The sequence below is a fragment of the Artemia franciscana genome, chromosome 11 (assembly GCF_032884065.1).
Source record: "Artemia franciscana chromosome 11, ASM3288406v1, whole genome shotgun sequence".
In the NCBI taxonomy this organism is placed as follows: Eukaryota; Metazoa; Arthropoda; class Branchiopoda; order Anostraca; family Artemiidae; genus Artemia; species Artemia franciscana.
Genome location: NC_088873.1, coordinates 23,353,219 through 23,380,680, shown reverse-complemented (window position 1 = coordinate 23,380,680; position 27,462 = coordinate 23,353,219). Strand labels below are relative to the sequence as shown.

Below are 27,462 nucleotides of genomic sequence, written 5' to 3'. Positions count from 1 at the left end.
AGTAATAACATCACAGAGAAGCAATAACGTCACATACGAAATAAATATTTTTTGCTGGACTTGAAGAAAACTGGGCCGCTGTTTATTTTTCATAAGGTATATTGTTTCGTGAAAGTTTTGCTAAAGGCAAATATTAATCTTAGAGGATTTTCTCCTCATTTTATATTATGAGTTGAATTAATTTCATCATGCTCTTCTTCTTCTTGAAATTTACTTTAAATTCCAACCACAAACACAAACTTCATGGAAAGGACTTTAATTCTTACAGAAAGGTTCAAAATACAATTGTTTCATACAGAGTAATTCGCAAGATTGGAGCTCATTCTATCATAGCACAATAGAAACATTTAAATATGCAGCTTGAAGAACTTCAACACTAAGCGAATAGATAGAACTATAAACACAAGATCAAAGGTACAATCATTTGATAGCCATATGGTAAAAATCTTGTATACAGCTTTAATAAAACTAGAGTCAATTTTTGTAATTATCTTTTAATTTATATCCGTGTCATTGGCTTTTTTAAGGTACTTCAGATATCCAGGAAGTGAATGACAACTGAAAAATGTCGCACCTGTCCGTAGAATTGGTTGAATCAAACCACAATCAAATTAGTTACAAATGATTACACCTTCTGATTTGCTTATACAAAAAAAAAAAAAAAAAAAAAAAAAAAATACACGTTTCACGATTTATACAAAACTAGAGGTTTGCAAACGAATTACAGTGAGGAATAAAAACAAAGATTTTATCACAAGAACTGAAAAACACTTTTCTAAAGTTCTATATGCCTGCTTAGCTAGACATCAATACCTAAACATAATCAATGGAGGAGATTTCCACCCCCTTCTTAGACTTAAAGATTTTCATTGAAATATGCTTTTTTGGAATTTTCATTGAATAAAAAAAAATCGCCCTTCCCCTCAACATTTTTTCGACCTCAAACCAATTATCATAATCATCTTCGATCTACCATAATTAATTTCCTCTTTTTTTATGGAATTCTTCATTAGAACAAATGACGATGTCTAGATACTGATTTCTGGCAAGGCATACGTGTGAACGGGGCTTCATATAACTTTTTACACTGAATCCAAAAATAAAAGTAGAATTGCTTTTTCACTCACTCTCCTGCAGAACAGTTTTTTTTTTTTATTTAGGCTTTTTGAGTGGTAAAAAAAAGAATTCTTATCGGAAACGTTTCTAACGTAACTTTTTTTTTTATAGCGAAATCAGAATATAATCAGTTTTTGTGCAACAGCTGTTTGTTTCTTCAATTACATTTCGGGATTTTTGGTGGCTCGGACAAAAATAACTTCAATAATCATTGCATAGAATTACGAATGATTCGTAAACAAAAGAAATCCCAGAATTGAGAAATTATTTCCTAACGAGATAGCATAAATCAGTCTTTTTATATATAATTACTTGGGCAATATTTCAGAAAATAGCCGTCCTCAGCAAAACGAAAAAACTTTACGAAAACCATAAAAACCTATCTGTAACTAAATATAAGCGATATAAAATCGACAATAAAGGAGCATGAAGATCATCAACCCAAGTTCAGCTAAGAATACTAAAATGAAATAACAAGAAAAAGGAAAAATGACGTTCAGGCTATTATAATGATGTTTCTTTATCCTTTACGTTATTTTAATTACATGTGTTTTTTTTAATATAATTAGCCTTTTCTTTGAGTTTTTTTTTTAATTTTGTCATTCGATAAAAATATCAAATAAAAGTTCTCCAATGGTTGGGGTGCCAATTGGGGGGGGGGGGGGGCTTTTTGGTTTTTAATACAAACTTCACATACAATGGAAAGGCGGTAATGTCTTTATTAGTTACTGACAATGATGGGAATTTTGTAAATATTTTTGAATTCAGTGTAAAAGCTGCATTGCAAGTATAATGAAACTCACCTGGCCCAAAAACTGCTCAATATTATAAATCACAAAACTTAATTATTTTAAAACAGCGAAATTTCAAACATAAGTAAGCCGAGCCAAACATAAAAAGTTTGGCACATTCATTTTATACAAGTATAATACTAATCATGCCCTTTTTATAAGGTCCAATCATTATAATATAAAATAATTAGTTCATTCATTATATCGACCATCGTGAGTACCACAGGTGAGATATAACAAACCAGTCATAGGAGTTACTTTACAATAATATGAAAATCCATCATACAAATACAATATAAACCTAAAAAATAAAAATATAAAACAGCTTATACATAAATAGACAGCTTAAGGCTAAAATCACATATGATAAACCATGGTTATCAATTGGCAGATTCAATTCAGTGTCTTTAACAAGAAAAAGAAGCAAAAACCGGAAATAAATCACTTAAAGCAGATCATAGGCAGAGGCAGTTTTAAAAATCAAAATGACAAAGCAAGTAGTCGGCACACTAAACTAAGACTCAATGGAAGAGTATTATCACGCAATTGTTCATAACTGATAATCAAATCCCGCTAATTAGAAAAATGAAACGAGCATTGGCTTTCAATATGCATCTACAATCTATAATTCAATGAAACTAGCTTAAAGGATATGTCGTTCAAGCTTCCAAAACCTATTTTCCTACAAAAACAGCAGAAATCTAGTTTGTTTTTCTTGATTGGGCTATCCAACACGCATGCAGAAAGCTGGCCAGACCCCTCCCAAAATCTTATGATTTTTACAAACGTTTCCTAGTTCTCTACAACCTTCGAGTAAATTCCTTTTTTTTTGCAGCTTCTTTCCCCATACCCAAAAACAAATACCTACATATCTACGTCCGCCCTTCTTTATCTAGCCGTCGTCAGTAGCTGTATAGTCTTAAAAGTAAAATTCCGTATTTTATAACATTTACTGGAATAAAAACAAGATTAATTTTTCAGAAGAATGTTTTTAAGTTTATATTTGGTCAGAAGGTCGCATAGTAAAATTGCCTGCATAACACGCAATTATAGCCTACACTGCACATTTTGATTTGCCCCCCCCCCCCAAAAAAAAAGAAGAAGAAAAAAGAAAAGTGAGACCTTTGGTCACCTATAACAATAATAATGCAATAATGGTGAAAAAAATGCAAAAAAAAATAATGCCGTAGCTAGCAGTGGTGAGCTGGATTAGGTTTTTTGAAGAATACGAAAAAATCAGATGTAAAACATCACATATAACTCTAAGTAAGGCATGTTTCCACGAACCATTAAAAGTCTACCACCCTTCTGAAAATGAATGAATTTATAAAAAGAAAATGAAACAGAAAGAATTCCATATCAAGAAAAATAGCACAGAATTCCTTTTTTTACAAATTAACTATGACCCTGAATATTAACATTCAGTTCGGAAAATAACATTTGTATTTCGGACTCCTATAATTAATACGATAGATGGAACGCGCTTCAGAGTAAAAAAAAAAAACAACTCAATTTAACATTATATTTCCATAAGCGTGCGATCCCCTGCCTTCTCTTTAAAATTAAAAACAAGACAAAAAGCAAAAGGGAGAGAGAAACAAGTGAAAAATAAAAGGTATTCAATTATTTAACATAAACTGGAAGGAAATTAGAAACATAATGGTTGACTATTACTGTTATAAGCTATTCGTGTTACTTTCCACTTGAAAATCATATCCAAACAATCTAAAATCTAACTCATACAGTTTGTAAAGCTTTTTCAATTGACTTTCAGTAATTTGAGAAAGGTAGGACTTTACTACAACTACGTTCGATCTTTTCTGAATTTGAGGAAATCCCACTTCGTGGTTATTCTGTGCATTTTCAAGTACCAGCCAAGAATCTTCAAGTAAAGTTTCGTATTTCCCAATAGTATCATATTTTATATGACAAGGTCGACAAAGTTCGTGCATAGGTCGCCAGTGTTCATTAAAAGGGCCTTTCTCCCTACTCTTGGGATCAATAAGGTATTGTACAAACTCAGAAAAGGTTACATCATGACCTCGAGCAAGTGCTTCGTCCGTTGGATTTTTTCTATAACTTTGCACAATGGCCCGGCCATATCTAAAACGAAAGTAGTCAGAATAATTTTGATAGAATTTGTTCACGTAGGCAGAAACTAGTCGTTCAAAGGGGTGACGAACAAACATAAATTTGTAATAATTCTCTAATCTACTTTGAGATTCACTGGTTGTAAAATTGACTAGAGTTTTCCAGACGTGAGGCCGGTGTGAGTCATCAGCCAGTATTGATAGAGGATTCGATGTATTGGCCTTGCCGGAGAGAATCATAAGAGTTCTCTTCCAGTTAGTGCAGGCGACCTAGAACAAATATACAGGTTCAAAACTAAATACAAAAAATTTCTATAATACGTATATTACCCAAGCTGTCATGACATACTTCTATAAAAAAAAAAGAAAAAAAAAATGAAGTAGGAACAAGATTTTTTAAAATAGTTTTCGTTCAAAAAGAGCTCAAACTGTATTAAAACCGAAAATTTGGATAAATTATTCATAAAATCAATTCAGCTTAATCCTCCTCTCTCTCTCCTCTCTCCTCTCCTCTCTCTCTCCTCCTCTCTCTCTCTCTCACTCTCTCTCTCTCTCTCTCTCTCTCTCTCTCTCTCTCTCTCTCTCTCCTCTCTCCTCTCTCCTCTCTCCTCTCTCTCTCTCTCTCTCGTCTCTCTCTCTCTCTCTCTCTCTCCTCTCTCTCTCTCTCTCTCTCCTCTCTCCTCTCTCTCTCTCTCTCTCTCTCTCTTCCTCTCTCTCTCTCTCTCTCTCTCTCTCTCCTCTCTCTCCCTTCACCGGTTGATTCGAAGGACCAACCAACCAAACAATGCTTAGATAAAATGCAGTTTACGTTTGCATTACGTTTTTGCCCAGGTATTCTTTAAGCCAGATTTTTTATTTATGCTCTTCCCCATCATTACCCTTAAGGAATATATTAGCACTTTTTACCGTAACGTAGACAGAAAATTACCATAGTTCATTCATAGCAATAATAATAGCTAATTGCTAACTAAGGTGCAGAGTGAGGGTGATTTTGAGAAATTCAAGCTGGATGAGTCTGTTTCTCTTCCCCTCTCTGTTTTAACCTGGTATGCCTTGGCAAGGCTGGTTGCGGTGGAAACTTCAGCAAACCTAGTTCGTCGGGGCTTAGTTGATACAAAGTTATCCCAGATAAAGAGACCACGAGGTGCCCTAGAGTAAGGTCAATTCACTAAAATCTAGGAAGAGAACGCATTTTCTCAAAATCAAGGAGGGGAAATCTGATACATTTCTTTTCTTTAATTTGTTCAATGAAAAAACAAAACGGAATTTTTCAAAATAAGAGATATTTGTATGAGGACACGTGTGGTTTCTGATCATCGAGACTATGGCCCATTGCGGACCCAAGTCTCACCCATCGGTCTCCTCAAGACTATTATACCACGGGTCTATCAAGCCAAATGACAAAATTCCTAAGTGCAGTGAGCATACATACAAAAAGTGAGAGTTAGTTATTTTTATGAACGTTGATCGTAGTCTAGTCCTAAACCAGCGAAAATAAATCATCTGAGCTGAATACAGAACATATCCACCGAAAAACGTAATTGTTATACATATTTATACTAAATACATTACTTAGATGCCAGCAGATAACCGGGGGGAGGGTCTAACCCAAATGCTTAAGGGGACTCAAGACTCTTAGGCCCCCAAACTTTAGAAAGGTTACGATTCTTCTCTAAATTTGAATCTGATTCGTCTATTTTTGTTTTCACTTTTCTTCTCCGCCCCCGTAACGGAATAAATCAACGAAGATATTTTATAATTGCTCTTCATTAAATAACAAGAGCTAAGAGCTCATATGGCACTTGTGACGAGGTCGGAAGAGCCGAGAGCTCATATGGTACGAGGTCGGAAGAGCCAAGAGCTCATTAAGATCTGGTCACCCTTTCGTAAGTTACAAATACCTCAATTTTCAAAATTACCTCCCCCCTCCCAATTCCACCAAAGAGAGCAGATCCGGTCCAGTTATGTCCTGATCTCACCGCTTTAGGTATTTTCTAAGATTTCCGGTCCCCCCAACTGCCCCCCCCAATTACGTTTGATCCGGTTGAGATTTAAAATAAGATATCGGAGTTACGAGGTCCTTCTAAATATGAAGTTTCATGAAGATCCGATCACTCCTTCGTAAGTTAAAAATACGTTATTTTTCTTATTTTTCAGAATTACCCCCCCCCCCCCCCCCGCAATTGAGCGGATCCGTTCCAATTATGTAAATTACGTATGCAAGACTTTTGCTCACTTTTCCAACCAAGTTTCATTCCAATCCCTCCAATCTAAGCGTTTCCCATCATTTTAGGTCTCCCCACCCCAACTTCCCCCAATGTCACCAGATCCGGTCAGGATTTAAAATAAGAGCTTTGAGCCACGATATCCTTCTAAAAATCAAATTTCATGGAGATCCAATCACCCGTTCGTAAGTTAAAAATACCTCATTTTTTCTAATTTTTCAGAATTAACCCCCCCCCCCCCAACTACCCAAAAGAGAGCGGATCCGTTCTGTTTATGTCAATCATCTATCTAGGACTTGTGTTTATTTTTCCCACCATGTTTCATCCCGATCCCTCCACTCTAAGTGTTTTCCAAGTTTTAGGTTTCCCCCTCCCAACTCCCCGCCCCCATCACCAGATCCGGTCGGGATTTAAAATAAGAGCTCTAAGACACGACATCCTTCTAAACATCAAATTTCATTGAGATCCGATCACCCGTTCGTAAGTTGAAAATACCTCATTTTTCTAATTTTTAAGACTTACTCCCCCCCTCCCAACTACCCCAAAGAGAGCAAATAAGTTCCGATTATGTCAATCATGTATCTGGGACTTGCGCTTATTTTTCCCATCAAGTTTCATCCCGATCCCTCTACTCTAAGTGTTTTCCAAGATTTTAGGTTTCCCCCTCCTACTCCCCCCAATGTCATCAGACCCAGTCGGGATTTAAAATAAGAGCTCTGAGACACAATATCATTCCAAACATCAAATTTCATTAAGATCCAATCACCCGCTCATAAGTTAAAAATACTTCATTTTTTCTATTTTTCCGAATTAACCGGCCCCTTCTCCCCCCCCCCCCAGATGGTCAAATCGGGAAAACGACTATTTCTAATTTAATCTGGTCCGGTCCCTGATACGCTTGCCAAATTTCATCGTCCTAGCTTACCTGGAAGTGCCTAAAGTAGCAAAACCGGGACTTTAGGTTTTCCCCCTCCAACTCCCCCCAATGTCATCAGATCCGGTCGGGATTAAAAATAAGAGCTCTAAGACACAATATCATTCCAAACATCAAATTTCATTAAGATCCAAATACCCGCTGATAAGTTAAAAATACTTCATTTTTTCTATTTTTTGCGAATTAACCGGGCCCCCACTCCCCCCCAGATGGTCAAATCGGGAAAACGACTATTTCTAATTTAATCTGGTCTGGTCCCTGATACGCTTGCCAAATTTCATCGTCCTAGCTTACCTGGAAGTGCCTAAAGTAGCAAAACCGGGACCGACAGACCGACAGACCGACCGACAGAATTGGCGACTGCTATATGTCACTTGGTTAATACCAAGTGCCATAAAAACCGGACTTTAAAATTTATTTTTAGAATTTACGTGATATAGGAAATCGAAAGTCCTAAATTAGCATTTAAAAAAAAGAGGGTCAGGAAATCTAGCCAAAAGAAACCGCAAGAAATGTGTCGTCAGGTGTCTATAAATACGCCCATTTGACCGTATTTAATTTACTAAAGAGAAAATGACACCAAAGGCTTAACATTTGGCGAACAAATTACTAGCAGTTAATTAGTTTCGAAGTTTGGGTCATCAGCTAAGTTGAAAGCGGCGAGATGAAAGACACACCATGATAATGCGTATTAATTGCAAGACATACAATCAGGGTCGTATCCAGGATTTTTTTTTTCTAGGGGGGGAGTACAAAAGGATTTTTTTTCGGAGATGGGGTACAAAAAAACGCATAGAAGTTTTGTTTGTATGCATTTTGTTAACGTTTTTACGAGTTGGACGAATATTTCAAGGGTGCTCAAAACCCCTAACCCCCCTGGATACGGCCTTGCATACAATTTTAAACTAAGAAATGTCCATTAATTAGGATTTCAAATTGGGACAACATTAGAGACTTTGACTAAGTTCTTCGAAAAATTCCTTTTCTCTTTCTTTTTTATTACTTGCTTTTGCATATAATATACCTGTAGCCTACTAATGAATAAAGAAAATCAGCCTCAATTGAAAAATATTTTAACACTTGAATACACACAAATACCCAAAGACTCTCAAGCACACGCCGCGGGATGGATCCCTATCCCCGAGCCAAATTATGAATATTGTACGAAGGGCTGTATCCAAGATTTAGGTTCGGAGGGGAGAGGTGGTCTACAAAAAAAAGAAGCATAAAACACATCGAGAAATTGTTTATGTGCATTTTTGTTACTTTTATACGAGTCAAACAACAAGAAGGGGGTTTCCAACCCGATTTCCCCCCTCCGCCGGATACGGCCATAATTATGAAAATTTTCCTTTGATTTCCTGGACATTTCCACGTGATTTACTCATTTCTACACTTTTGTGCCCTCCTCCCCTCCCCTAAAAAATAAAAGGGTGGGTCGGTGTGCCTGAAATAGTTTTGTGCTGTAATTAAAAAAAAAACAATAAATAAAAATAAAAAAACAGCAACATGTTTCCAAATGGTTTCTCAGGTGTCTTTGGTTTATCATCAAACTCATTCTCATCTTAAGTAAAAATTGAGAATATAATCAAGATGCTCTCCTATTGATGGAAGGAATAATTGCCGAGGGTAGAAAGTGATTGCCATTATAATGTTCCTTAAATGACAGGCTTCAAAGAGGATTGGTGTCTTTGCACTCATGACAGAGAATTAAACACAAAACGCAAAATCAAATAATACATGCCGTAGATCGACGAAATGAGATCTTAGTAAATTGATTAGTACAAAAAGGACCTTATACTACTGAACATAAAACCTTTTTGGTTACTGCAGCTACACATGACAAAGCAAGCTCAGGGCATTGGCAGATTCGGACATTCTATTGTCTTCTTGGACCATCCTAAGAAAATGGAGACGAAAACACAACCGAGATAAAGAAAAATCAAACCCAAAACTGAATCTGGAACAACAGTTGGAGATTCTTCACAGAGAACTCTCCAGTACAGCTTCTGCGCACCTATCCCCTTACCACCGTCTTATCCATTTTTTGTTGAATTTGTGATTGTATTTGTTTTTCTCTTTGTGTTTTTTTTTTATATTTATTCTTGCTCTGCCATATTTACTTTATGCATTGCGTGAGTGAAAAATACAAATAAATAAATAATAAAATAAATATTCTTACCTTTGGAACATAACAATACAAAAGGTGTTGCTGATCGACGGATATAACATGATCCAAACTACTCATATTTAATGATTTTCTATGGAGTCCATGCAAATTGCCATAAGCATCACGACAAGCGTTTCTTATTCTTTTCTTCCTATTTTTTTGGATTCTTAGCAGTTTTTTCAAGTCATATTCTATCTTTGTTTGTTCTGTGGCTGAATTGTTGTAAATATCTAAAAAAAAAAAGTAAAAGAACTTTGGATGTACAAGTATACATTTAAGTGGATGTCAGATTCAGTGGAATAAAGCATTGAAACTATTCAAGAGAAAGAAAAAAGCTACATCCTGGGTTTCTCTTACTTCATAAGCTGGTATATACTAGAGTAAAAGCTTTGTAGCTGGGAATGAAAGGAGCATTTTCTTATTACTTTTGTTGATAGTTTGCAACAGCTAACAAATATGAATGAATGAATGTATTTTATAACCCATCAATAGCACAAAGGCATGGTGATGGAGCATCAAAAAGAAGAAAAAAAAGGAAAGAAATTCAAAAATAGAAACAAATCTTTACAAGACAAAAACACGAATAAAATAGACTTTTCAAAAAGTAAACCACTCCAAGGGTGGCAAACCTCTTTTGACAAGTTTACATATAAATTATCCAGCAGTATGATCAGGTCGAGAACTCCGTATCATAATATCAGTTAGCCAAACTAAACTTTCACACAAAGACCTCATTTTCAAAATATTGCACAATAATTACCTGGTGTTTCTTTAGTAAAAAAAAACTTTGCACATCTAGCTCCAGGAAATCAAACTTTTACCACAAAGGAAAAGAAGGTTTTTCTTGGAAATTGAAAAAAAAAACAACAAAAAACACTTGGCTCAGGCAACTTATTTGCAGCCTATATTTTAAGAAATAAGGTGTAGGCTACCTGAAGAAAAAGTTAGTTTGAATGGCTCCAAGCTTTGGAACTCCATTGAAACTAAACAGTTTAAACAAAAATACACACTTTTCGGTAATACACTGGCAAAAAAATCTGAATTATCGTATAATAAGTGTCATTTTGGGTCCACAATTTCATAGAAAGGTCCTTTGGTCAGGTTTAAGAGGACATATACCTCACCGCACAAAATCTACTTTGCGCATTAATATCTCTTTCACAGGTTCAATTACAAAAAGCCAGCAACTAATCTCTGTATCCTTTCAATAATAACTGGGGTGGAAATCGCTCGCAAAATGGTTGCAATTTCCGCATACTTGAAGCGATAAATGGCTATTCCGCAATCTAGCAATAATTGCTGGTCTGTAAAGACCAGAGGCACCGAGGGACCAGCTGTAAAATTTCAAAAAGATAAGTTCTAGAGTCGTGGGATGGAAGGAGGGAGGCCAAAATTGAGATGATTGTTTTCTCTGCGGTTAGTGGAGAATGAACCCTGCACTAACCCTCACACTCCTTTGAAGCATAAAATAAAAATTCAGATTCAATAGTCATCCCCACCTCCTCTCAATCAAAACCCTCAGTACGATCCTCGAAGTATTTTTCTCTCCTTCTTTTTCTACCGAAGGAAATTAACTAAAGATATAAATGCAAATATTATCCGTTGATGTGTATACTACCCAAGTGCATTAGATGAGATGGACAGAATCCAAAATTCTTTAGTTACTAATTGCTCATGTCAATAAACTGAAGTATTGATTTCTGTGGTTATAGCCAAATTCTAATACGACGCAGAAGACAATTTTGACAGATACTCATAGATTTATTCGAAAAAAAAAACTAGACCTAACAGAGGCAGTTTTAGGAGGAACGGAGGGGGCAATTGCCCTGGGTGCAGAAACTCTAGAGGTGCTAAATTTCAGATAAATAATCTAACAGTAAGTAATAGGATTAACGACGTTTTTTGACTACTATGGTCCCTACGTCTGCCTTGCAGTGCGTTCCGACAGTAGGGTTTGATCTCTGGGTCCCATATTACCAAGCTAAGGCCAAGCCCACTGCGCCACCACAGGACAAAAGATCTAACGGTTATAATCGTTTTGCAATCTTTGAAATTTTATTTTTATGAAAATAAAGAAGAGAGCGCGGTTGATTAACGATTTAATGATTTTTTAATCCCTGGTTAATGACTTTTAAGTACTTGTTAACTAAATGAAACACAGTCAACAATTTTGCTTAGGTTAGATCTGAGAAAACCAGTTTCATTGCCAAGACAAATGACGCATGACAGATTAGATGGGAAATATGTAAGCTGGGACACATATCCACACACTAGGGGGGTGGGGGGATAAAGTATAGCGAGTCTGCCCGCAAAATTCATTAGTTACAATTATTCTGTATATTAAGAAGTAAGAAGTGTTATCTAACTTAGCGCTGTATAAATACTTCAGATACATATAAGCAAAATGAATCCAAAATTTTCCTATACCCCACATTTTCATCATCATTCCAAAATAATTAGCAATAAAAGTAAAGTACTGCGATGATTTAAATCCCATTCAGTTGTTCCACGAACTCCATGATATGAAAAAAAAAAATCAAGACTTACATATTTCCTTAAAGAAGCCTACGGACGTGTTAGCATTAATTGTGCCAGAAGGAGATGAAGAGGTCTTTGCAACCGTCAGAGTTGCCAATCAAATATTATTCGCTACTGTAGTATCGGTGGCCAGTAATGAGCGGTCGTTTACTTAAGACCTTAGATCCTTCAGAGTCAATGGCACATAGGGTGTCTATGAAACCTCGCCAGATATCACGGAGCTGAGCAGCAGCCCTTATGCCATCCCACTGTGAAAAAACATCTCCCCTCTACTCAGATTCTGTTCGTACTGCCGTCAAAAGGTGTGTCTTGGTCAACCTCTGTTGCAGCTCCCTTCAGGGTACCACTCACAAACTGTATATGGGAGTTGATCCTCTGGCATACGAAGGACCTAGCCGAGGCACGTCCATCTCCTACGGTTCTCAAGGTCAGTAGCTAAGGGTTGACCGGTTTACCGACAAACTCCTATCCTCAGGACCTTGTTCCGCCACGATATTTTCAGCATCCTTCTAAATCCAGGGCGCGTTTCTCCAGTCATGAAGCGAAGCTTCAAGCGCAAAGAGTAATTCTTACTGCGCCAAATTGGTTTCAACTTATTAAAAGTCACGTAGCTTGTCCAATCCTCTTGATTTCGTTGGCTATTTCAGAATTATAATCAATCCAACTCCTGAGGTACTTCAAACCATTGACCTGCTCAATTGCTTTATCTTCGCATTTCCGTGTCAGCGGAGAGTCGGATATAGCCATGCTCTTTGTCTTACTGACATTCACCGTATGCCCCATTTTTTCGGCCTTTTCATGTATGGCGCAGATTAGCAGCTGCAGTCGCTATTTCGCATCTATGAGAAGAACAACGTCGTCATTGAAGTTGAAGCCAGAGATATATCTGCTACAAGTAGTCACTCCAGAGTCCATAGGGATAGGACATACTCCTGTTTGACAAAAAATACTATCTTGAAGAAATGCGTATCCCCAATTGCTGAGAAATGCGATTTTCCATCTTCATAGATTGCAACAAACTGGAGTGCAATTTTGAAAGTACTGGTTCATCAAGTATTCCGTAAGAATTCAAAATATTCCATAAAGTCTTTCAATCAGCAGAATCGAAGGCCCTTTTTAAAATCAATAAAGAGCATTAATATTTTTTTTCCATTCCATGGACTTCAAGGATCAATCTAAGACTGAAAATAAGATCAGAGCAAGACCTACAAGGTCGAAAGCCGTGTTGCTATTTCCTGAGGTGCGTCAAGGGATGTTCTTAGGCGTTGTATTTTACTCGGCACAGACCCTAAGTTGATGGCCCTTCAGTTGTCACAGAAAAAGAGCATCACCCTTCTTGAAGGTTTTGACCAGTATGCCTCTGGTCTAATCTTTTGGGACAACTTCGTAATGACCACTAGGAGAGCCGTTCAAGCAGTTATGCAGGGTTGAAGGGATGTCTTCAGGATCTCTTCTGTGCTCTCATTCCCATCAGATGCATAGTTGTTTTTCAACTTTTTCAGAGCTGTCATCAATTCTTTGGTGCTGCGGGGGGTCAGCACTTACGTCAATTAGTAAGATAGGTCAAATCGACTGGGTTATGACAGATTAAATGATTTGGCGTTAGTGACCATAGAACGCGAAGAATTAGAAGCAATGAATTGGGACTAGATAATGAACAGTTTTCCAGAAGCTTAAGTAATAAAAGTCAGACTTAAATCAATGAAAAGAATGTTAAAATTTGGCCTGGAATTTTGGGAGACAGAAGGAGGGGTGCAAATCAATATTTTACCTCGGACACGAGAAGGGCCAGAACCGCCACTGCTGGCCTAACAGGTTGCACACTATGTCAACATAGAATTGCATAGTTTATGCAGCTTTCAACTGCACAGACATTTGTTTCTTCGAAGGAGATGGGGAAATGGATTTCTAGGGAAAGCCTCGCCACACTAGTCCAACTATGACTAAGTCAACAATTGTTAATACCATACCCGTATTTAAAAAATGTGCACATACAATCAAGGTAACACCACGACGTTCTATAATTTTCTCTAAATAAGCTTTTTGCTTTGTGTCCCTATTTCCTTCCAACGATAAATTTTCCAGGGATTGTGCAATATTTCCAAACATAGTATCAAATTTTCTAATCGCACGGTATTTTTCAGTCCATCCTGTTTCGCATAGCTTCTGTAAAGGGACCTGCAACTGCACTCCTCTGACCATTCACAAGAAAGAATTTGATGATTTATTTAATTGTTCCCACGGTATTTCTTATCTGTGAAATGTTATTTAAGTCGTTAACAACTAAGTTTAGACAATGGCTGGAACAGTGAAAATACTGGGCCACCATCATCGAAAAATTCATCGGAATTTTTTTTTTATGAACCCCTGAAATATGGCCGTCCATTGTACTGCAGCCGTCAAGCCCCTGCCCAACGGTATTGCTAACATCAAGCCTCCATTCAGAAAATTTTTCCTTTATTGTGCTCGCGACGTTCTGTGTGTTTCGGTCGTTAAATAATGTAATGAAGCTGAGGAAATCTTCCTGATACACTTCGTACTGCTTTCGAAATATCACACAACCAAAGATAATTGTTTGACTCCAGTCACATCCATGGTCTCATCAGCTAAAATGGAAAACATCTCATTTTTCTCTACATCTTCAATTGTTGTAGACCTTAAAGATGTGGCACAAATATCAATAATATCATATGAGACACATAGTTTGCGTTTTTTGAGCCACCATCAAATGATGCACTAAAGCTAAATCACTGGCTTCCTGTCTGGATTTTAATAAATCGTTAAAATAGCAGTTTCGTCTGTTTTTCATCTCAGTGGCAGGTCATGTGTTGTACAGAAAATAATTGTTGATATGATGGATTTGAGTTTTTTTTTCCAATTTTCTTCTGTTTGCCGGGCCAAATCCTGGTTAAGAAGTATATTCACATCCTTTCTCTTATTATTTATATTTGATAAGAAGTTTTCTACAGCCTCTTGGTAAGACTTTTCTAAAGCCTCTTGGTACGACTTACATCTCGAATGAGCCTTGACATTTTCGTGAAATTGCTTGAATTTGGTGAAAGGTCGGATGATGAACCCACCTTGCACACCTCTATCGACAATAGGCTTAAACAAAACGCACGGTATACATTATGCATGTTCTGCATATTTGAATATGCAAGCCAATTGCACTTAGCCAGCCACTCATGAATAAATGGTCACTTTCCTAGAGCAACCTCGCCTTTAAAATTGTTGGTTTGTCGGGCATCCATGATTTGATGAGCAGAAAAATGCTTGTTTCGTCGTCGATTTTTTGTTCAATATACAACCCTATATCCAATGAATCCAAACTGTATTCTGTTTCTAATTTGAAATCTTGCTCAAAGACAATTTCAGGGACTGATGATGTAGTAAGAACAGGATCCGAAGGATCTTGTGTTTTCGAACATTTGCTGAAAAAATGTCTGATGTCCATTATTTTCTCTATATCCCATAGACGAAGATGCCGGAAAAGTGCACATTCAATTAATATAACAGTAAAACCACCTAAACTGAGAAATCTGTTAAGCATTTGATGGAAGAAGTTGAAGAAGAAGGTGTAGAAACTTCAAGGCTTATTCGATTGAAACTGAGAGTTCTAGTGCCCTTTTAATAGTCGAAAGTGATGGGGCATATAAGGTTTTTATGAAAAGGGTGGTCGTATAAACTAACTTTGGAAAGAGTTCATTAGATTTGAAATCAGAAGTTCTAGTAACCATTTTAAGAGTCAAAGTGATCGAAGGGCAAGTAGCCCCCCCCACGTCCTTTTCCCCCCAAATACATCCAATAGAAATTTTGAGATAGCCATATCAACCCCCCCCCCTCAGTGATCTAATTGCTCCATTATGCTCTAAAACAAAATCAAAAGGCACTGTGTGTACGGCTGCCAATAAGACACATCAGCAATATATCGCCAAAGACTGAGGGTATTAATTTGAAACTTTTGAGGCCACTTACAACTTCTGCTTTTACAATCTATGCAGATCAAAAGAGTGCAAGCGTATCCAGGTTATCAAAGAGCATAGATAGAATGTTTTGGGAATGATATTATATTTTTTAAGGTCAAATTGAGGAGGTATAAAATAGAATTAAACAATACTATTTGTGTGAGGATTGAACATTGGCAAAAAAGTTTCTCCCCCATATAAATAGCAAGCCAAACTATGAATTCTTATAGAAAACAACATAAATATAAGATATTCTTTTTTCTACGAAAAAGACTATGTCAACAAAATACGAATATAAATTAATTTTAAAAAAATTACCACAAAATAAGTTTTTAAAAGAAGAAAGTTTTTTAAAAGAAGTTACTGGAAAGCTTCAATAAATCAAATATGAGCAAAAATAAAGCCCGACAATCTTCCAAGCGTAAAACTACTGCAAATCACCATTAATAAATAAATGAAACCCAAAAGGAACAGAAATTCCAATAAATAACCAAGTCAAACTCAAAACTTTACCGAAAAAAATATTAACGTGGATTGTTATATGAAGATACATATTCTGATATTTATCCCTTAAATTTTAAGTATTTGCTATTTATTAAAGTCAAAAAAGTGAAAACCCTTAAAATGTCTTTTGTTTTCAGTAAAGTGCAAATAATGTTCTGTTCTTGATTAGGCAGGGGGGTTATCTGCCCTACTCATGTTAAATTTTGTTCGTTTTGAGTTTGACTAGGTTATTTATCATAATTTCTTTTCGTTTTGGGTTATATTTATTTGTTGATGGTGGCTTGTGAGTTTTACACTTGAAAGATTATTTGACTTGCTTTTTGCTCATTTTTGGTTTAATGGATCTCTTTACTTTTCTTTGAAGAACTTGTTTTGTGGGAAAAGTTTTTTAAATTAATTTTCATAAATAAAAACAATTAGATTCACTTACCTGTGGGGAAGTATAAACAGAGAAGAACCACTAATGTTAGATAAACAACTGAAGACCTATCACTACTAAATGAGCAAACCGAACTCCAATTTTAAGTTTGGTGTTAATCGAATGGGACAATCCAAAATACGGGCGCTCCAGAAGAAGGAAGATATTTTAGATGTTTCCCAGAGGAATCGTCTACAGGAATAGTTTTTAAATTCTGAATTGATTCTAAACAAGTTTCACAGCAGTTCTCAAAGACAAACCAAAAAAATACATTCATTTCTTTGATTAGTTGTTACACTTCTATTTTTTTCCTACTCTGGTCTGAATTCCAGGGGGGCATGCACCCCCCCCCTTTTAGCACCCATGAGTTCGTGTTCTATTTCTGACCTACCAGAACCGTTATTTTTGCCAGTCAATGAAAAAGAAATAAAAAGCGTATGATAGTCATTAAGATTGTTAAAAAAAAAAAATATTTTCTATTCTTCTGTTTTGCAAGAAGTTCGCTTCGCAGGGTCGGGGGCTTTCAGTCTATGTTTCACATTGCACCAAGCTCACTTTGATTGCTGAGAGAGGAAAACGCCTAAGTAAAAAGATTACTTAAAATAGATTTACCCAGTGCTGCTAACTAATACTTGAATCGGCACCCTGTAGGAATTATTTTATCAAACCCAAATACAGATTTCTTCAAATGAACGTTTACCAGTAATCCAAAACCAAATACTTAAACTGGACGAAGGACTAGTGGAGTGTCGGGCAATGATGAAGTGCCTGGTGCCGTGAAATATCTATAAAATAGTAGAACATATCCCAATCTTGATAATTAAATTTCTGTATTGATGTGTTTTTTATGTATGTAGTCCCAAAACTGAGGATTATAGCCCCTGGGATACACTCGAATTTTTTTTTCGGTTGAAGTTATTACTGTTTTATATGCTAACGTTAAATTAAGTTTTGAAGGCTATTTTGGGGAACTAAGGTCGGATTCAGTGGATCCCGGCGTGGAATAATTTCAAAGATAGTACATTATAACATTTTTGCCAGTCTACAATAAAACCGTTTTCATGGAAACTTTGAACGGGCAAAATCGGTTATCTATTTCCTTTTATACTTTTTAATCAGCAAGAAAGAGTATTATGTCAGGTTAATTGAAATTTGTACAGTTCAAGTGTGTTGCTGTCCATTTGACCTATTTCGATGAAACTGTTATGTTAAAATATATTTTTTTTTCCGATGAACAAATATTTGTGGATTTCTTTTTTTATTCACGAAGACTCCACTCTACACCAACTGGTAAAATAACACTATGATTTGTGTGGCTAAACAAGTTTCACTGACATGTATTATAGTCGGTCCACTAGATAAAGCAGCTCTTTGTTTTGGATTCACACACATTGCAAACTGACAAATCTGTATCCTCAGTAGTCTATGTCAGGAGAATGAAGTCTACATTATTGAACCACCAGTTTTTCATATTCTAGTATAAGTTCTATAAACTCTTTATCTGCTATTCTGACGAAGATGACCACAGTCCTGAGTCAGTTCCTACATTCGAGCCCGGAGGAAGATAAAAAGCACAAAGTTATGTAAACTTACAAAACAAAGTGTGTATAGCCTTATGGGCAAATAATTGTCAAAGTAATATTTCTTACCATAGCTTTCACTACCAGGGCTGTTTGAAAATTCGACAACAATGAACACAAAAAGGAAGAAAGAAGGAAACAGAAAAATCTTTTTGACAGGATACCACTGCATCACTTGGGCACGAATTGACCTGTAAGAAATAGATCAAACTAATCATTATATCCGCAATCAGAGAAACACAGGAATCTGTCATTTTTAAATTACGTGAAAAAAGATAGCAATCGCATGCTCACTTTAAAAATAAGCCTCAAAGCAGTTGGCAACCCAGATTCAATAGGGTTATTTTACATCCTTAAATAGCACAAATATGTCAGATTATTTACAACTATGACCGAAATAAGTTGATATTAAGTCAATTTTTAAATTATGTATTTTTTGTTTTCTTCTTTTTTGTTTCTTTTCATGTCACTGTCTTTATGAAAAATATTTTATTGCATTTTCAAACCACCTACAAAAGAAATAAAAATAACCATTTCCTGCAACAAAAGCAATATATAACGAAGTCTAGGAATTACCTTTTCGATTTACAGTCGACAGAATAAGGAATCAAAACCCAATATAACAATAATAAAGCAGTAAGTGAATGCTAAAGCCGGCTTAGGAAATACAAAATACATATAGATAGTACAGTGAGCTAAAATATTTGATATAGAAAGTATTCTAAACGGTACAATCTTTACCTTCTAAGATACAGGATACAAAACGAAGAAAAAAGTTTTCGAAAACTAAGTCGGGCAATACTTTCCATGGCAGCGATTGGCAATGGAGGGAGCATTTTATTGGTCAATATACTAGTTTAACTTGTCGTTTTCAAGCAAACACAATTCAATTACTGGTTACCACATTCCCCCTCCCCAAAGCAATTACAATTCAATCAACGACTTTCAATTCAATTGCAATATATTTCACTTCAAAGCAGCAAAATAAACAAACAGATGCTCAAAAAGAGCATTTAAACAAGAGCTATGAGCTCATATAGCACTTGTGACGAGGCCGGAAGAGTCAAGAGCCAAGAGTTTATATGGCATGAGCTCTAGCGAAATTCTAAGAATCAATGGATTGATTTAAAAGGAAAATCAGAGGCTTAATGCCAGTCGGGATTTAAAATAAGAGCTCTGAGACACGAAATCCTTTTAAATATCAAAATTCGTTAAAATCCGATCACCCACTCGTAAGTTATAAATAGCTCTTTTTTCTAATTTTTCCTCTCTCTTCAGCCCCCCAGATGGTCGAACCGGGGAAAACTACTTCTCCACTCTAAGCGTTTTCCAATATTTACGGTTTCCCCCTCCAACTTCCCCCTATGTAACTAGATCTGGTCGGGATTTAAAATATGAGCTCTGAGACATGAGTTCCTTCTAAATATCAAATTTCATTAAGATCCGGTAACCCAATCTTAAGTTAAAAGGACCTCAATTTTTCTAATTTTTCTAAATTAAAGCCCCCTTCCCTCCCAACTCCCCCAAATAGAGCGGATCCGTTCCAATTATGTCAATCACGTATCTAGAACTAGTGCTTATTCTTCCCATCAAGTTTCATCCAGATCTCTCCACTCTAAGGGTTTTCCAAGATTTCTGTCCCCCCCTCCAACCCCCCATGTCCCCGGATCCAATTCGAATTGAAAATGGAGCATCTGAGACATTAAATCTTTCTACATATCAAGTTTTATTAAGATCCTATCCCCAATTCGTAAGATAAAGATACCTCAATTTTCACGTTTTCCAAGACTTCCAGTTTCCCCCTCCAACTCCCCCCAATGTCACCGGATCTGGTCGGAATTTTGAATAAGAGCTCTGAAGCACAAGATCCTTCTAAATATCAAATTTCATTAAGAGCTGATTACCCGTTCGTAAGTTACAAATACCTCATTTTTTTCTGATTTTTACGAATTACCCCTCACCCCAGCTCCCCAAAAGAGAGCGGATCCGGTCCGGTTACTTCAGCCAAGTATCTTGGACTTGTACTTATTATTCCCACGAAGTTTCATCCTGATATCGCCACTCTAAGCCTTTTCCAAGATTTCCGGTTCCCCCCGCCCCAACTCCCCCAATGACGCTGGATCCGGTCGGGATTTAAAATAAGAGATCTGAGTTACGAGGTCTTTCTAAATATGAAATTTCATTAAGATCCGATTACTCCTTCGTAAGTTAAAAATACCTATTTTTTTCTAATTTTTCAGAATTAACCCTACCCCCAACTCCCCCAAAGAGAGCGGATCCGTTCCGGTTATGTCAATCACGTATCTAGGACTTGTGCTTATTTTTCCCGCCAAGTTTCATCCTGATTCCTCTACTCTAAGTGTTTTCCAAGATCGGGATTTAAAATAAATCCCGATTAAAATAAAATGAATACGTTTTCCAAGATCGGGATCGGTCAGACATCCTTCTAAACATCGAATTTCATTTAGAACCGATCGAAAATTAAAAATACCTCATTTTTTTAATTTTTCTGAATCAACCGGCCCTCCGCTCTCCCCCTCCCTCCAGATGGCCGAACCGGGGAAACGACTATTTTTAATTTAGACAGACCGACAGAATTTGCGATCACTATATGTCACTTGGTTAATACCAAGTACCATAAAAATACGAGATTTGAAATGTTCTTTGTTAGTAATATTGTCCTCTTTAGAACCAAAATCTTTTCTATAACACCGAATACCATTTCATTGCCACTCGACAAGGCAGGGGTGTTCAAGTGCTTTCTTACAAAATGTATTAAAGTTGAATATCTGCCTACATTTTCTTCCAAGTACGGCTAATAGTTTTTATGGCACTTGGTATTTACCAAGTGACATATAGCGATCGCAATTTTTTTCGGTCTGTCTGTCCCGGGTTTGCTAGTTTGGGCACTTCCAGATAAGCTAGGACGATGAGATTTGGCAGGCGTATCAGGGACCAGACCATATTAAATTAAAAATAGTCGTTTTCCCGATTCGATCATCTGGGGGGAGTGGGGGGACGGTTAGTTCTGAAAAAATTAGAAAAAATGAGGCATTTTTAAATAACAAACGGGTGATCAGATCTTAACGAAATTTGATATTTAGAAGGAGATTGAGTCTCAGAGCTCTTATTTTAAATCCTGACTGGATCTGGTGACATTGGGGGGAGGAGTTGGTGGGGGAAAACCAGAAATCTTGAAAAACGTTTAGAGTGGAGAGATCGCGAAGATACTTGGTGGAAAGAATAAGCACAAGTCCTAAATACGTGATTGAAATAACCAGACCAGCTTGGTTCTCTTTGGGGGAGTTGGGGGGGGGCTAATTCACAAAAATTAGAAAAAAATAAGGTATTTTTAACTTGCGAACAGGTGATCATATCTTAATAAAATTTGATATCAAGAAGGGTCTTGTGCTTCAGAGTTCTTATTTAAAATCCCGAAAAGATCCGGTGACATTAGGGGGAGTTGGAGGGGGAAACCGGAAATCTTGGAAAACGTGAAAATTGAAGGATCTTTATCTTAGGAATGCCTGATCGGATCTTAATGAAACTTGATATATAGATAGATCTTATGTCTCAGATGCTCCATTTTCAATTCGAATCGGATCCGGGGACATAGGGGTTTGGAGGTGGGGAAAAAGAAATCTTGGAAACCGGAAATCTTGGAAAACGCTTAGAGTGGGGAGATTGGGGTGAAACTTGATGGGAAAAACAAGCACAAGTTCTAGATACATTATTGACATAACTGGACCGGATCAGCTCTCTTTAGGGGAGTTGGGGAGGCGGAAAACGCTTAGAGTGGAGAGATCGGGATGAAACTTAGTGGGAAGAATAAGCACAAGTCCTAGATACGTGATTGACATAACCAGACTAAATCTGCTCTCTTTGGGGGATTTGGAGGGGGAGTGTTAATTCGAAACAAATGAGGTATTTTTAACTTGGGAACGGGTGACCGGATCTTAATGAAATTTGATATTTAGAAAGAATTCATGTCTCAGAGCTCTTATTTTAAATCCCGACCAGGTCTAGTTACATAGGGGGAAGTTGGAGGGGGATACCGTAAATCTTGGAAAACGCTTAGAGTGGAGAGATCGGGATGAAACTTGATGGGTAGAATAAGAAAATATCGTAGATAGGTGATTGACGTAACCGGACTGGATCCTCTCTCTTCGGGGGAGTTAGGGGGTCCAGTGTTATGGCGAGTTCGGTGCTTCTGGACGTGCTAGGACTATAAAAATTGGTAGGCGTGTCAGGGACCTGCACAAAGTACCCTGATAAAGTTTTTTTTCCCCTATTCAACCATCTGGGGGGGGGCTGAAGGGAGAGAAAAAATTAGAAAGAACGAGGTATTTTTAACTTACGAATGGGTGATCGGATCTTAATGAATTTTGATGTTTAGAAGGACCTCGTGTCTCAGAGCTCTTATTTTAAATCGTGACCGGTATTAAGCATCTGATTTTCCTTTTAAATCAATCTATTGATTCTTAGAATTTTACTAGAGCTCATGCCATATGAGCTCTTGGCTCTTCCAACCTCGTCATAAGTGCCATACGAGCTCTTAGCTCTTGTTTTTATGTCCTCATTGCCAAGGTCTTGCAGGACTTCATTTAAAATAGCCATGGACAGAAGAATATCAGTTTATACTGCGACAAGAACTTCATCCTTTCAACAATACTTGATCCTTGTTTCCGGCTCGGATGCTAAGTTGCCGGTGAGGAAGAGAAAAACCATTCCCGTTTGCTAGCTGCTTTTGAATCTGGAAGGACAAGAACTCGATACAGGAATAATATGACTCCTGAAAATAATTGCGTGTCTTGGCCAGCAAAGCGTCCTTACTTTTTGTATGTCATACAATGGCTGGCTTTCAAATTAACCTGTTGCGTAGATAGCTCTCTGATTTTGGTTCAAGCAAGCTCGTCAGATCCATGATTAATGGGCTAAGTATAGATAACATAGCACCTCTTTTGGGTTAAACTCATTTAATCATTGGGTTACCAATTTTTCAGTTGCATCAAGCCATGACACTAGCTTTTATAATAGGAGTCGCTTATAGATTGCCATATCCACCCTTGGAAACCCCGTTGAAAAATAGCAGGGGGATTTTAAGAGTGGAAAGAACGGTTACTAGCTGTGATTTCCGGTCAGTTCAATTACCAGCACCAAGATAGAAACTGTATTCACAGAGAAGATCGGCAGCTATTTGACTGCTTCCAAAAAACCTCACAAAACTGAAAGACCTTGATCAAGACTGACGAAATACCGTCAACTTCTTGCAATGCGACCCCCTATGGTAAGATGCCACGTTTGGACAAAGCAATTAAACCTTGTTGGTTTGTTCTTCGCCACTTTAATCTTCACACCGATACCACATTGACGCCAATGTCAGTGATGAAATACTTCATCTTCAGTCGAATCTTGTGCTCTTTCGCCTATTCTCTAAGCATAAACGTGATCAGCTGTGTGCATCCCAGGGGAGGATTTATTTACTCTCGAATGGAAATGAGGTTTGCACTCTCATAAAAGCTGTCATTCTTCGGCTTCACCATAAATGAAGATAAATGGGCACGCCATCAATTGAAGGGAGTTCGCTAAGGAGTATATCCTCAATCAATTTCGATAGTCGACGGTATAAGTGAGTATCTTACCCTTTTCAAGTTTGGGATTAGAATATAGAATCTAGAAAGACGAAGAGTCCCCGAAAAGTTCTGGACTCTGAAGATAGCTAAGAAAACAAACTGAACTTGCAACAAATTTCAAAAGGCGCTTCTTAAATTCCTTCTGTTCAGAGCAGTAGGGTGTGCCTGCCCTTGAAAGGACGGACCACATTAAAGCTAGATGCTGTAGATTGCGAGAGAAATTTCTTGATTCTGCTAAAGGCGTACCATGATTGTACATTTTCTTGAATGTAGTCTCCAAGTTTACCCGGATGTTCCTAAAAGGGAAGGAGATACTTGCAGCAGATGCCGAACTAAACCGTAGAATTGAAGGATTAGGGAAGTGGAATCAGACACAAGAATATTTGTTCAATCTTGCCAAAAAATTCTACTAGATCAAAAAGGAATCTACAACTTTACCACTAAATTAGCATCTTGAAACGCAATACTATACAACAACGCAGCCAAGTCTTCTCTTAAAGAAAAATTTAAGGGAATTCGATATCCTAAAAATCATTTTGTGAGTCTCAGCGTCAGTTGACAATCTCATAGACAAAAGGCTCATAAACATTTCCCAGTACCATTGGGAGCTCCTTAAGCAATTTCGGTTAAAATTGACAGAGGATCTTAAAACTGTCAAAGATTCGAAAAGCTAACGATAGGCTCATTTAAAATAAAGAAACCGTATAACCTCTTACTAATTGTTAAGCAAAGTGTTGTCTATTCAATATACACAATAGAGCCGGTTTTCTTTTCGGTGGCGAATAGCTGATTTTTAGGGAAACTAGGGGTGTGCTGTTGCGCCGCTAGCTGATGCTGATTTTTCTTATGAGGAAGGAGTTTCAAATCTGTTCAAAACGCCCTGAGTGACGTATCATTCAAATCAAAATAAGCAGATTTGCCTATCAAAGCACTTTAAAACTTAAAGGGCACGTACAACACAAAGATACACGTAAATTCGAGGAAAACGTGACACAAGCAGCGGCACTCAACAATCGACAAGATCAAGAGCATTTTTTTTTCTATTCCAATTCTAGCATGCAGGGGCGTCACAATGGAGAGGGAGGACAGCACCCTAAACTTTTTTAGATTCGAGAAAATTTTGACCAAAAAATCATGATGAATCCGAGAAAAAATGGAGTAATTACCAAAACAATGATATTATGCGAGTTTTATTTTTAGAAAGCCAGTTGAAGTACTGACTAAATCTATCACGCATGGCTGCTCTGAAAACGTGCTGAAAACGCGCCGTTAGTTATTCTTCCTTGTTTCTGAGCCTACTCATGTCAAAGAGTATAGATAACTTATAAGTTACCCGTACTCTTTGGCTCATGTAGTAAAATAGAGTTACACAAGTCATAACAACTTTAAGCTTATCACAGTCACAAATTCTTAATATTTGAATTTTCTGTGAAAACCTGCCGTAATGTTTAAAAGCATTCGGCGATATTTTCCCAGTATGAATGGCCGAGGAACGGCAAATTTTTGATTACCAGTGAAGAGCTATTTGCATTAGAAAATATGCATAATTATGTAAAAAGGACACAAACTTGAAAAATATATCGGAAAATTCAGCACGTTCAAGCACCAAACTCATCAATGAAGGTTTCAAGTTCCTAAATGCAAAGAGAATGGGATATTATAAGTTCTTTCCAACGAAATTCGCTCACAGATGAATCTTTATTCTTTTCTCTTTTTTTCTTCTGAGGTGAGTGACAGAAAAAGTAATCACAGTGTATCAGGATAGGACTAGTTTAAACGAAAATTTGTAACTCTACTACACTACAGGCTCAAGAGACACTAAGCCCTACTAATGAAAAAGGGAAAACATGGTGGCTGGCGTTTACCCCCCCCCCCCCCGTAAAATCCCCTCTCCCCGTGGAAAATAACCTCCGGTAATTGCCCCCCGTGGAAAATAAGGCTCTCTGAATTTGAGAATTTTATTCGAGTTTTTGTTTTTTCGAAGGGGGGAAGGAATTTAGGTACTTGTGTATTACACGCCACTCACTCAAGTTCACGCTGTGTAAAACTCGAGAAGAAAACTTGATCGTAAACTTGAGTGAGTGGCGTGTAATATACAAGTACCAAAATATTTCATGGAGAGAGAACCCGATTTCCCGGTATTGTTTTAAAAATGATCAGAAATTAAAAAAAAACAAGTTTCTTCAACTGAAAGTAATGAGCAACATCAAAACAAAAAAACTTAAAAAAACTAACGTAAAGAGCGAGGTCTTCAGGAGGAGGCAAACCTTTTCATATATATTTCCTATCCATTCTGTCACTAGTCTTTGTCTTTTCTCACGCTAAGCTGAAAGAAACTAAAGAAAAAACCGGTTTGTTCTCAAGTTTTACACAGTGTAAACTTACGTGAGTGGTGTATAATAGACAAAAGAAAAACTCAAATAAAATTCTCAATTTGGAAAATCTTATTTTCCATATGGGGGAATTTATCGGGGAGGGAGGAACTTTCCGCGGTTTTTTTCCATGGGGGTATTTTCCAGGGTGTATTGTCCGGGGGGGGGGGTAAATGCCGGGGGAAGATAATATATATATATATATATATATATATATATATATATATATATATATATATATATATATATATATATATATATAAATAAGTTGTCTGTCTGTGGATCTGTGGATCAGGTGACGTCATGTTTCTGTGTGGGGGGCGAAGCGCCCCACCAACTAGGTGTTGGGGTGGCGCGAAGCGCCACCCCAACAGCTAGTATATATATATATATATATATATATATATATATATATATATATATATATATATATATATATATATATATATATATATATATATATACAAGCATAAACAACTGGACAACGGTGAACATTCTCAGTTACAATTTGAACCGCAATTTTTTGTACCTTCTTACCTATAATACGTAATCCGTTTCTTTTTGATATCATGGATAGCAGAAATAGCACGAAAGACCTCACACTATAGACATGCACAAAAACTTGGTTGTTTTAGAACAAAAAAATGTACGGGGTTCATTAGACCCCACTTGAACAGTAGAAGGGTTAAGATTATTTTTGAACAATATGTAGTCTAGCATAACCGTCGTCTCCGTGCCGGAAACAAAAATACCTCAACTCTTGAGACAAATTGTTGGCGTTTTCCCAATGCAATTTTAGATTTTACTTATTTTAGAGATTCATGTATATCGTTTCTAGTTTAATAAAGTCAAGTCAGTTAGGGTGAAAAATTATAAATTTTGTCCTGGAGCATAAATATACACAAAAATTTTACTAAATAGGAAAAAACTGCACCAAATACATGGAGTGGTCCCTCCTCCACGATACAGCACTCTTGGCTTATCGTTCTGACCGACAGAGATCAAGGTTTCAGTAAAAATATTTACGAAATGTCGAAACTTGTGTGGCTTCAAGAGTTTAATGGAATCCTTTTTATTAACGACTGGTCGAACGAATGGAAGGGGGGTCCTTTCCATCCCTGTAAAT

At 36.9% G+C, this 27,462-nt stretch overlaps 1 protein-coding gene across 5 annotated transcripts in view; it reads right to left on the bottom strand.

The window, feature by feature from the left end:
• Positions 1 to 240: 240 nt before the first annotated feature.
• Positions 241 to 27,462, bottom strand: part of LOC136032982 (carbohydrate sulfotransferase 11-like) — a 66,349-nt gene continuing 39,127 nt past the window's right edge. For 4 of the 5 annotated variants that reach the window (XM_065713497.1, XM_065713498.1, XM_065713495.1 and 1 more), the window contains exons 3-5: positions 18,401 to 18,522; positions 9,339 to 9,556; positions 241 to 4,267 (exon numbers count right to left, since the gene is read on the bottom strand). In XM_065713497.1, the coding sequence (XP_065569569.1) occupies positions 3,584 to 4,267; positions 9,339 to 9,556; positions 18,401 to 18,503 (1,005 nt within the window). In that variant the 5' untranslated portion in view covers positions 18,504 to 18,522 and the 3' untranslated portion in view covers positions 241 to 3,583. Of the gene's footprint in view, positions 4,268 to 9,338; positions 9,557 to 18,400; positions 18,523 to 26,873; positions 27,054 to 27,462 lie in introns of those variants that run through there. The other variant, XM_065713500.1, reaches the window with a different exon arrangement.